General features: G+C 40.9%; 1 protein-coding gene across 1 annotated transcript; it reads left to right on the top strand.

Moving 5' to 3' along the window:
- Window positions 1-62: 62 nt before the first annotated feature.
- Window positions 63-11,324, top strand: fam219aa (family with sequence similarity 219 member Aa). The gene is made up of 6 exons (XM_071918877.2): window positions 63-245; window positions 5,267-5,366; window positions 6,587-6,680; window positions 7,476-7,556; window positions 8,554-8,608; window positions 9,154-11,324. The coding sequence occupies exons 1-6, from the start codon at window positions 186-188 to the stop codon at window positions 9,310-9,312; spliced, it is 549 nt and encodes a 182-aa protein (XP_071774978.1). The 5' UTR covers window positions 63-185; the 3' UTR covers window positions 9,313-11,324.
- Window positions 11,325-12,756: the final 1,432 nt, after the last annotated feature.

The raw sequence follows: 12,756 nt of genomic DNA, 5'->3' as shown, positions 1-12,756 counted from the left end.
ACAGACCCGGAAGTGGGGCGGTACTGCTGTTTTGCTGTCGAGTCACCTCTGCCAGACTGGAGGAAAACAAACTGCTATAATGCGAAATAACGAAGGATCTTGACAGCTCAGTATAACCCGGAATAGTTAGACAAAAGGCACTGTTTATCAAAACTGTTGCGTCGTATCAGTAACGCTTTGCCAAAATGATGGAGGAAATCGACAGGTTCCAAGTACCTCCAGTCAACGGAGAGACACAGCCTCTGGTAAGAAGAAAGACGAAAACACATCTTTATGCAAATCATTCTCAGATTGGAACGCAAATTGTAACATTTTGAATCGTCTACGTGGTTTATCGTGACAGCTTCGTCACCCAATCGGCAACGTGTGAGAGCAAACCGAATAGGCGATTCACTGTTTTGGCACAAACTGGATCGCTGGGGTGAATGTACAGATTGGTGATGTACAGATAGAGGGACAGCGGCTACAAGCCTGCTTCTCCCCCTAGAATAAACGCAGGGAAATTAAGCCTTCATCCCATATAGTGACAGTAAACTGCGCACTAGACTCAAGTCATGATGGTATCGTATTCTACGTCAATCTGCGTTTGTTTGTATCAATATCTGGCGTAGGCTACTGCTTTTACATTTCGTCATTTTGGTGACGTGTTATTTGGACTGGGACGGGGTGGCTCTATTAGTTGCGCACAGATCCCAAACGATCGTGTGAACAGGGCTTCTCTGTCCCAGCCATTACTGCAGACTGCTATCCGTATGGCTGGCCAGAGCAGGCCCGTTATGAGAGGATCGATGAGCAGGTTCAGTGACTCAGTCTGGAGAGAAACGACTTATGATGTCCCCAACCTGCCAGTGAAATTAGAAGAGATACGTACTGGAGCATCAGCCAGTCACGGATGTTATTGTAATGTTTTCCTTGTTTCATTCCCCAGGAGGATCATGGCACAAGGGCATAGTAGGTCTGTGTTTGAATGCCATTAGGGTATAGGCTGAACCAGCACCCTGCACATGATCACCTCTCAATTCACTCTGCCTGACTGATCCACTGCTCTTATTCCCTACATTTCACATTGAGCTGAGCCTTCCATTCGAGTGCTACAGCCTATTATTACCATCACGACCCAGTAGATAATTCTGATATGCAGGCCCGATTCTCCACACTTCAAACGAGGCTCTCTCAAACAGCTGTCCCTTTTAAAGTGTTTGCCGTAGGGGGTTAGGCAAAAGCAGAGCTCCAGGTTCTAGCGTTCATCACCATGTCCATGCTTGCCTAGCCTATTACCCCCGAGGCTCTCTCTAGCGGAAATCATAGCAGAACATACTTTCTCCAGCACAGAAAGCCTGCTTTATTATGCAGCAGCAATAGCCTATCCCTATTAAGATTTGATCAGTCTGCTCTCTCATGTTTGATTCCAGTGAGATCTCTTTGGCGTTGAGTCCAATCAGAGATATTTGCCTTTGAAAAGAGAGTGGCTACTACTCTGTGTGAATGGTCATCTTATGCCGTAAACTCCTTTGAAAGCGTAAACTATTCTGTTTTTCCCTCCTTATGCTATTAGCCTCTCCTCAAACAAACAACAATGTGGACCCCTTCAATTTGACCTCTTTTGCAATTCCAACCTATGAACCAGTCTCTCACTTCCCATTTCTACCATATCTGACACTGTCAGGATCACAGTTGGGCTGGAGCACATGGCTCTGCATTTTAATGCTAATAACTTCATTGTGATTCCTAAACCGCATGAATCAACTTGGCACCTGCCTCCTAGTCCAAAATCAATTTCACTGGAATAAAACGGCTTTGTACAGAATTTTATGAGTTGTTGTGTCAATTATGAAAGAAAGATGCTTCAAGCTAGAAATTGTGGTACGCTACAATCAGGTGGGCTATAAATGTATGTAATTTCGATCTCCTAAGGAAGGCTTTGAAATCAGTGAAAGAGCTGTCCTTTCACTCTGAAGACAATGGTAAAATTATTGCAACACTGATCTTATATTTAGACCTTATGTGTGATGTCATCATGCTTTTTTCCATAGCTATGTGTTTGATAAACAGTGGCCCTACCTGAATCTGTAAGTCATTTTTCATTCAACCTAAATTGAAATGAGTTTGAGAATCAAAAGTGATATCCCAATAACTATCCTTTTACAAAGTATCCCTGACCTGAGACTGATTGCAGTAGCCCAAGTCTCAGTATGACAGATTGCCTTGCAACACATAGAGATTGTAATTTAGCCCTGTTACCACTGTCATCCATAAGGATAGCGCACCACCTTTCTGATGATCAGCTGATCTATCAGTCTTCACTGCTATTGGCCAGCAGGAGGCCGTGATGGATAATCCCACCAATCGCCTGGTGTCTGTGCTGTGTCAGCAGCCTTGTGGCTCTTCATCATCAGAGGCAGTAAAACAGCCTCCAACAGGAGAGCAGGCTGATGAAACGGATACACTGAGAGGTCACTTCATTAATCTGTGTGTGAGTGTGTGTGTGTACATACATACATGCATGTTCGTTGAGGTCAGGGCTGATCTTGTAGAGGCCATGTATTACCTTTTAATACATAAAAACCAACATGTCACCCCAGGTGTCATGGGTCAAGCCTAAATCATTTGGTTCTAAACGTCAACACATGGCCTTACAGTGCAGCATGCTGTATGTTTTGAATGGGCAGGCCAGCTGACTATATGTTGGCATTGCTAGCCTCATTCAGTAGACCTAGCCTACATCAACTACTGAGCATTTATTGTGAATGAATGAAATGCAGTGACTTGAGCTACATCTGTTTAAGTGAGAAATTCAAATGTGAATCAGGGTTGTCTGACTGTGTAGCTAGGGCTGGGCGATTTGGTTGAAATCAATATCACGATAATCATGATGATTTTTTTCCATATTGATATATACATAAATATATATATATATGTATATATATATATATATATATATGTATATATATATATATATATATATGCAAAATCACATGTTAAATAATCAAATTGAACCAAATGGTCATTTTAGGTGTGATGTCAAACAAAACTGAAATTTTCAAATAATATTCCTACCACACCTCATTTTGTCAGAGTTTTTAAATACAATTTGCTTGGTATCATCAGTTTAGACAGCAGAATTGTGTGTTACGATATCCCCAAATCACCATATCATCACGATATGATTCCACTGAAAGACGATAAATGATAATATTGAATTATTGCCCAGCCCTATGTGTAGCATATTGAAGCAATTTAACATAATATAGACCTACTGTATATGGACTAGCTCTTTTTTCAGGTTTTTAGAATTTCAGTAGCATTGTACCATAGCATAGGCAACATTTTAGTACTGATATAGGCTAAACTGTTCTATTTTAAGAACAACAGAGTCTACTATTATCTGGTTTATTGTGGGCTACCTGCTACCTGTTGTCAGTAAATGTGTTACCCTATGTTCAAAAGTGTCGGGGAGTTCTGTCATCACCAGCCTCATGCTGAATCCCCTTCATCATTCACTGCCGGCTCTGCTAAAAATTTCAAAGGGATTTGTTTTACAGACTGAGCTTACCTTATTTTAATACAGTATCTTTCTGTGGTGGATGGGAAGTGTGAAAAACATGAATGAGAAAAATGATGCTGCTGGGTAAGCCTAATGATCCAAGGGAAGGGGCCTGTCACAGAACTGAAAGAGCTCATGTCTGTGCCTGTTATGGTGGGAATACCTCATACGTGTGCTGTGCTTTCCCAGCTCCTACTAGTCTGTGCGCTGTATTTTATTGTTGCCAGCTCTCATTAATTATAGCAGCTAAATGAATAATGCTTCATCACCAGATTAAGCTATTGTATGCATGGTAGAAGGGGTATTGGTTTGTATTGGACTGCGGTAAAAAGCCAAGTCTGTTATTTATCACTAGTTCTTAGAGAGAAGTGGGGGAATAGGAAGGGGGGTGGTTCTTTCACTCAGAGATGGATCGCTATGGTTTGCCGCTTAGAATGTCATTAAGAGATATTAGCCTTTGCTCTGACTGACAATAATATGTAGCTCTCTACTTTGAAGTTTGCCTATGCATAAGCCAGACATTACACACTGCCATACTGTTTTGCAAGACTGTGTTTTTGGCAGCTTGTCTTTAAATGTGTTACATGAAAATCAATGTGCAAAATAAGCTTCTCACTGTCCTTGCTAGACACTCATGAATATTTCATCAGGCCCTGTGAGATTGGATAAGCTCTATTGGTCTCATTGAATTGGCCTAAATTCCTTTAGTATTCCACAATAATACCATGAAAATGTTTTGATGAAATCTATTCAGACTTATATCTGCGTCTAGGCCTATCTATTTTGTAATCCCATAAAGCAATCTTCAAAGACCCTTTAGTTTTCATTTAGTGTTCATGAAGTGTTATTAATTATGAAAAGGCGTAGGCCTATTATTTGTTTTTTTAGGCAGCCAACCTTTGACTATAGATTTCATTACATATTACTAGAAAAAGGTTTTGCACAGTGCAGGAGCATACTATATTTCAGCATACGGCAGCCTAGTTTGAGCATAATTAGATGGACAGTAAACTTTATGTGTAGGTTCCAACTTTCAGCTCCAGTGGCTTAATTGCTTGGAGGATCCTTTAAAATTGTAGCAGCTAATTCCCTGGGGAGAATGCAGGGTTATTGTAAGCCACCGCCCGGTAGCCTTCCCCAATGTGGCCTGCGGAGTCCCTCAGAGTGCAACAAGGGCAGGTCTGTGGGATGAACATAATGTAGAGCTCTGTCAGTGGAGCAGGCCAAGCCCTGGGCCCAGCACGGCCCTGCTCCCCTCGCTCAATCTGGGGAAACCGTGGCTCCAACAGGAACCCCCTCTGTTCTCCCACGACCTCCTCCCCATGCCGTCACTGCTCACGCATAAGAAGAGACAGAGCCAGCAGCATAGGCAGAACACTCAGGCCTTTTGAGGCTACAAACCTGGCAGCTAGCAGTGTATAGGCTAAGGCAATCTTGCCAGGGTATGGGAGGCAAGCAGGCCCTAAAAAGAGCTGTTTATCTGGGTTATGTGGGTTTTCATGTAACATTGTGGGTTAGCCTAAATAGTGAAAAATAAATCAAAATGCCACTGTCAGCACTGAGCTGATTGTGTCCTGGGCAACGCTGTGTTGAACCTCTTATAGTTATATACCTCATATGTTTTATGGATTGAGATTAAGATTTGCTATCATATAGCGTAGGTTTACTAGTATAGTCATAATAAGCTAACTTGCCCTTTAACGTGTGTGTTTCTTGTTCTAGGACCCAGCAGCATCCTCCAACTCAGAGGCAGACTCTGACACTAGAGAAGGAGAGACTGTGGCCATGAACTACAAGCCTTCACCACTGCAAGTTCAAATAGGTACCACACCCAACACTCTACAAATCAATATATGACAGCTTCAAACTCCAGTATTGACGTATGACGACTAAGCAATAGCTTATGTTACCATCTTAGAATGGAAAGCATTAACATGATTGAAATTTGTCGCTGCATGCCTGGTGTGGGCACAGTATGCAAGTTTGTACATGTCCTTTTAAACCCCATAATGCAGTGTCAAAATGGGTACAAGAAATTCCCTTCGAAACCAGATCAGGAGTAGTGTATGTCAGTGAAATTATCTATCACAGTATAACAACTTATCTCTACTTGCTGTTGCTATTATTGTACTGCTGCAACAGTGTGAAGGTCTATGTCACACTCAGAATTCCCTCAGTCCTATTTCTATTTAAAGGATTTTGTTCCAAAAAGCTGTTGTGGAAAAATATTGCTTCCTGAAACTCGGCAGTCATCATTTCAAAAACACAAATGGTTCCATCCTCCAAAACATGCACACTATTTTGCATGAGTATAGAAATATTCACATGACATTCATCCATGCACCAATGTGTTCATGCAGACTGACTTGCTGTATGCTGCATCAACCCATAGTGAGCGGTTTTCCGGTTTATTATGAGCCCAAGCCCTGTCTGTCATGACCTTTTTAGGTTGAAACATCCAGAGGTGACAGACTGGAGTTAGTCATGGTGTCTGCAGGCCAATGAGGAAGGAAGAGAAATGGACGAGTTCTCCCCTCTGCCTTGTGTCTTTCCTCTTTCCACTCTCTACTCCACCCTGGTGTGGTCTTGATTGAGTAATGCAGTGATGCCTACGGCTGGATTCATGTGCATGCTGATGATTGTCTGGCTGTTTGAGTGCCATGCTTATGCTAATGAGGCTCAGAATCTCCAGCACTCACCAGTAGCTTGGCAGCTTGATTAGTCAGCAGACTGTGGAGAAATTACACACAGTACAGGCCACTGACAGCATGCAGGGTAGAAGTCATATTAAAGTCATGTCCAAACTTAAACCTGAAAACTGCCTGCACTGGCTACATTGCATCTAGTCTTAGGCTTAGGCTATATACAGTACAATAATTGCATAGAAGATTTTTGGAAGGCTAAACAAAAGTCTAATACTTTTTAATTGGCTCTTTTGTTACTGATTTCAAAAAAAAAAAAGTATATAAATCTAGCAGGTTGTCAATGAGTTGAGCCTTATTAGCGTATAAACTGATGACCTCATATCCTGTGGTTGCCCAGAGAAACAGAGGGATCTTGCCAGGAAGGGATCAGTGAAGAACGGCACTGTGGGAAGTCCTGTCAATCAACAGCCCAAGAAGAATGCCAGGACAAGGTAACAGCTTCACCAGGCTATTTGTGTCTATGTCATGTTTACCAGCTCAACTACAAATGTTATACTTTGCATTATTTAGCATTTCTAAGCGGTGTATTTTTGGATCTGTCTTCCTATCTATTCAATACAAAATACTGCAACCAACTCAAATGCAAAACCCGATGACAGCATGGCCAGGCATTCAAGCCTTAATTTGCTGCCAACCTTCTGGGGACGCCATCAGACTTCCTAATGTTACAACCAAACACAAGCAGCGAAACAACAAGGCCTCTTAGAGAAGGGGAATTTGCTGTGTTGTCTGAGTGTGAATGATGATAAAAGAGTCAAAGCGTTGGGCCCAAACCCTCTAGAACCCACACTATTGAGGACCGGCTCATCTGTCTAATCCCAGTCTCTGGTGGGTTGGTGGAAATATGAGAAAGGCGTTTTCTGACAGGTCTGAACCCCGAGCCGCGGAGGCCAGAAGATTATCTGCGGTCTGAAGGCTACAGATTAGTCCCAATTTCTCTCTCTTAGTGGTGTGCTAGGAGAGTGCCATACCCCCGAATGGAGCTGAGAAATCTCATTCAGGACACTTATCCCCTTTTGTGTGTAGCTGTCTTACCCTGATCTATCACACTGCTTACATGATTTGAAGGAAGAAATATCTGAAGCTGTTTTTTTTTCTGGGGGGTTCATTAAGAATGCATCGTTCTACTTTGTGAAAATATAAGACATTTGCTGAGTTCTGACTGTTGATCCAAATTTTGCTTTGTACTATTTCTAATCTAATCTGTTCTCTGTACCCTGTTCCAGGTTGGTGGTGCCAAACAAAGGTTACTCCTCTTTAGACCAGAGCCCAGACGAGAAGCCCTTGGTAGCCCTGGACACTGATAGGTAAGCAGTTTCTTCACATCGACCTTGCATGTTTCAACAACATTAAAAGATGAGCTGACATAATTAGAAGCATTTAGTAAGTTTTGCCAGTTTCACAGAACAAAAAAAAATCCTCTCCAGAAACAGAAGGACTGACCTAATATAGAAAAGGACAAATTGGCTCGCTTGTAGTGGTTTTGTCGGTCTCACTCTTGTCAGTGTGGTACAATAATCCATAGTGCAACTTAAGAGTTTTCTCGGCAGAAGGGATCCTAAAAACGGGCAAAGCCTCTCCCGGGGCACAGGATTAGAGGATAGCGGGGTGAGGAGGATTTGGACAGGGAAAAGCAGATCAGAGTGCCCTTGCTTCCGCCCCGCACCAGCATGTCTGTCTTTGACACAGATGAGTCCCGCCCCGTGTGCCCGGCCCTCTGTGTGCGACCACATGGGGGAACTCTCTCATGTGAAATCAGCCCACTGGAAGCCAACCAGCATTACGTCACGTATTACATCATATACTCTCTCTGGCACGCTTTCTGACTCATGGCCACACAGAACACACATTTGTTTGTTGTCCACATTTTTGATTCATGTGCACACCCTTCGCACAATACCTCCCTGTTCTATTCGCACTGTGTTAACGGGCAGATTATTAGTTTAGGTACAGAAGGCATGCCAGGAATAGTCCAAAGAACCCATTAGTGGCATTAGCATGACATTACTATTCCTCAGATAGGCTTTTCTACAAATTGGCTGTTAGTGTTGAGTATGTTCTCCTGCGGCTGTGTGTGTTACGTCTGTTCGTTCAGCCTCATTAATAAGGCCAGTCATTTCTGTATCAATCAATAGGCTGTTCCAGATTGTCTCTGCTGGTTAAAATGCTAAATCAATCCCTTGGAAATGTCAACACTTTATGTTTCCTAATTACCTTCTCTGATGATTCACAGAAATGTGATACAACTGTTAACTGGTAATTTAACTCACTTGTGCCTAACTGCTAATATCTTCTCTGTTCCAGTGATGATGACTTTGACATGTCCAGATACTCCTCATCAGGATACTCCTCAGCCGAGGTGAGATGTCTGAGGGACCAGGTATCTATACACACACTATAGTTTATAATGTCACCCTGTAAACAGTGTCACTCGGTGAAACCATCAACATCACCACCATCACCCAGTCCCATACTCACACCAGGTATATGTGCACCCATTGAAAAAAATGATTCTGCTCTGCCAAGCATTCATACAGTATTAGACATTGAGTCATCTCTGATGATGTATTCCTAGCACTAGTTCTCATCAATAATGCTCCAACTAGATTGATTCCTGCTCATGTGTTTCCCTTGGAGTAGAGTAAATCCTTTTTTGTTTTTAATGTTTTTTTGCCTCATTGTGGAACTCACCCCATTACCAACAACGTTAAAGCCCTGATTGTACTGTATATTGTATTGTTGTATTTACTGTATTATTTGGATCAATATGTTCTTGAACCTCTATAAACAGCATTTTTGAATCCGCATAGTAAATACTTGCACTAACGATATTATTCCTAGCATTAGCATGAGACCAAACTGTCCTGAAGCCCAGCTGATATCTCCTGTCTTTTGCTCCTACAGCAGATCAACCAGGACTTGAACATCCAGCTCCTGAAGGATGGGTACCGGCTAGATGAGATCCCAGATGACGAAGACCTGGATCTCATCCCCCCTAAAGCGGTCAACCCCACCTGCATGTGCTGCCAGGCTGCTCCCTCCACAGCCTGTCAAATCCAGTAGCACCACCCGGCTAGAATCTCCCACCTGCCCCTTGCACTGAGGCCAACGTCCCACAAGAGTGGCGGCAAAGAGGAGTCACTTTGAAAAACTATTGAGTGGCAGTGGCACAAAGGAAAAAAAAGGGTTTATCGAAGTTAAAAAAAAGAGATGGAAATAGGTCAAGTCTTGAGAAAAGAGTCAATATGTACAGTATCTCTCTATGCACGTTCCTCCTATGGTAGGATCTGTGCATCTTACTTCTGCATTGTGAATTCAGAGGGGACTCTGTCTAATGACAGACACTTCCCCCAAAGGAAAACATGGAAAAATAACTTTTTCTTCCCCTTCGTTTGACTTCCATCTCATCATCATGGATGTTCTGGTATACAAGGACCATCAAGGAATGTACCCTGTTGTGGATGAAATGTAATGAAGAGAGCTCAGAATCTACCAAACACCTGTGAAGGTCATCAACATAATGTGTCAGTGCACCAACCATGGAATCTACTTCCTCTGATGCTGTGTCATTGATGGTCAAATTTAATGAAAAGGAAGGCTTGGAGTCCGAGTGGATTTGCAGTGGCCTTTGGGTCTTTTTTTTTCCTTCCCTCTTTTTTTTTTTCCAATCAGTCTGCTTTGTCTTCCTGTGTATGTACACATGTAAACATGAAAATGATGTGTGTGTGTGTATGTGTTATGTCCAGGAAAGTAGTACTAAACCATCAAGCTATTGAAAAAGCACTAATGCTCACAACACTAATGATTCCAGATACTAAATTTGTTTGAACAGCTGTTACCCTGGGGGTGTAGTACTTAATTATTTCCAGTCAGTTGCAACAACTATTTAATATTAAACTGAAACAAATAGTTCTGCATGTTGCTTGTTACAGTGTGACCAGCCCGTACATATTATTTATCAGTCTTTATTGACCCCTAATCACATTTTAGTGCCAAGTAGAGTCATTACATGAGGTGCATTTTCAAAAACTTCATGTTAGTAATATATAGCTTCACCTACTGTACTGTAATATCAGAAGATATAGAGAAACACAATGCTATTTAGAAATAATGGCAGAACAGCTCATGAGTTAGTGCATCCTTCCTTTCTGTTTGTCCATGTAGCCCTGACATGCAGTGGTTGTTTCAGAGGGTCTAAAAAGGCCATCACCACCAGTGAATGTGGTTATAAAATATGGCACATGCAAGAATTAATTCATGAATGGGCAAAAATATGTAATGCTGATACCTTTTGATAGAAAGTTGTGTCATTTTGACTGATCAGGCGTACATGGTGTGAGTCCTGAAGAGTGTGACACCTGGTGCTCAAAAGTGATTCCATATTGCCTGGCAGGGAATGAAATGAGGTTCTTGTAGAAAGGACACTACCCTTTTGTTGCGTAGAAATGAAAGTATCACATTGTTTCCATTCTTTACATTTTTCTTTTAAGTGTATTTGTGTATTTTTAAGTTTTAAGTTTATTTGCACACATTCTCCCTGAGTTCCAGTATAACCAATTTATCAGATTTCTATACACAGTTTTTATTTGGGGAATGAGAACCGTATATGTAGCACCTGACTCAGATACGCTCTGTATTGTCAATGCATTATTCAAATGGATATTTTCAATGATGTTGAAAGGGAAATAGTCCTTGCTGTTTAGAAGTATGGGGTGCATACTGTTTATTTTCAATGTTTACATCACTCTAAGGACATCTCTAGACTAGAGCTCTAAGGATATCAACTATTTTCTAATAGATGGCAATACTCATTTATGTGTGAATATAATCTGAAACAAAGCACTTAATGATGTGTACCATTATCCTGATCATACTCATTTTAACTTGGCACGTGCAAACTGCATTTCCACTTTACCTGATCATGGAAAGCCTGAATAAGATACCTGGGATATAGTGACATTTACTACAGTACTAAGGCATGTGTACACTCAATCCTGTTTACCGTTGTCTTTGTGGTTTAAGTTCTTTTCCCATGGTAATATTCAGAATATTCTGTTTACTCATATACACAGGGGCAGCTGGAATGCTGATGATCTTATTAGTGTCAGAGTGTTTATGGGAAACCAGACCATAGTCTTTAAAAACTGATGTCCTGCTGATTTTGTCGCAACACTTCAAACTTGGAGGATTTATGGGTTTTTGTTTTTTTTTTATCTGAAAAGCATAGCCAGTGCTATCAGCTGAAATATAAAGCAAAACAAACAAGAATACATATTGTTCATACGATACATCGAAAGGACAAACTTGAAACATGTCATCTTGTCGCCAAACCAAAATGTGCAGGACTACTCCCCTTTGAGGCTTTTATTTATATAAACAGGTTTTCTCATTTGGATAGGTGTCAAATCTGGAAATACTGTGTGTGGTCAAGACGGAAAGATAGATGTGTTGACCCTGGTCAAACGAATGAATGAGTGAACTTTATTGCACCCAGAGATTAAGTAAGGGATAATGTACAGCGAGCGGGTCATTATTGTGAAGTAAACCCCGACAGGGTGATGTCTGAACTTAAGACCCACATGGAACAGGAAAACAAAATGTTAGTTCTTTTTTTCTTTTTTTCCTGTAGATTTCAAACATTGCTTGGATGAGTCTCATCAGTATTCGTTTAATGGCACACAACCATCCAGATAAACCTATAAATCTGTGAGAGTGTAGCTTAATTGTTGTTTTACTCTCCTTTTTCTCATCACCTGACTGATGTAGCCTCAATGTTTCTTTCTACAGGAAACAGCATTCATGAGTTTTAAAAAAAAAAGTACACTCGCATTTATGAAATATAATTTAATTTTTATTTTTTTGCAAATTAGGTGCCAACTGTGCTTGTGTGAATAATGAAAAGAATTGCATTCATTAGAAAAAAGACAATACTAGACAATAGCTCATGTAAGGTGAAGTGCCCAAGACCAGACCTTGGACCAGTAGGTGCATACAGTAAACTTTGACATTGTGGGATTGACTGTGACTTTGATTGACGATGGTCCTGCATTTTCTCTATCCTAAACATCATTCTAATAGATTCACACACATGCGTTGTCACAGTCTTTGTCATTTGAGTGCACTACTTTCAGCCAATATGGTGTCATTTGGGATGTAGCTTCACTCGCCTAAGTTTACTAAAGTAGATTCTGCCTTAAGTAATGCATTGTAACAGAAGATATTTATCGGCAGTTGTATGTTTTAATTTATTTTTAAGTATGGGAAATAATACATTTTAACATAGACAAAGAGATGCTTTTTATTTGTCAGATGCTTATTATTATGATTGTTAAGACAATGTGAACTGGTTCCATTTAGAATTTAACAGTGTTAATGTTCTGTGTAGTGTAACATATCAAAAAATAAATATCAGATATCTGAAGTTTGCAATTGTCACGTGCTTCTATGATTTGAATTCAAATTGAACTTTTTTTTGCTTGGTGTAATAAAATAGTCTTTTTATATTTG

Source organism: Centroberyx gerrardi, chromosome 5, assembly GCF_048128805.1.
Source record: "Centroberyx gerrardi isolate f3 chromosome 5, fCenGer3.hap1.cur.20231027, whole genome shotgun sequence".
Classification (NCBI taxonomy): domain Eukaryota; kingdom Metazoa; phylum Chordata; class Actinopteri; order Beryciformes; family Berycidae; genus Centroberyx; species Centroberyx gerrardi.
The sequence above is the reverse complement of the archived record's forward strand: the minus strand, read 5'-3'. Positions and strand labels throughout refer to the sequence as shown.

What these genes read in the sequence shown, in the direction of transcription:
- fam219aa (XM_071918877.2), top strand. Translation starts at nt 186, where the DNA reads ATGATGGAGGAAATCGACAGGTTCCAAGTACCTCCAGTCAACGGAGAG. An exon ending in ACCACTGCAAGTTCAAATAG is followed by an intron (nt 5,367 to 6,586) that starts GTACCACACCCA and finishes GTGGTTGCCCAG; the next exon opens with AGAAACAGAGGGATCTTGCC. An exon ending in CAGGATACTCCTCAGCCGAG is followed by an intron (nt 8,609 to 9,153) that starts GTGAGATGTCTG and finishes TTGCTCCTACAG; the next exon opens with CAGATCAACCAGGACTTGAA.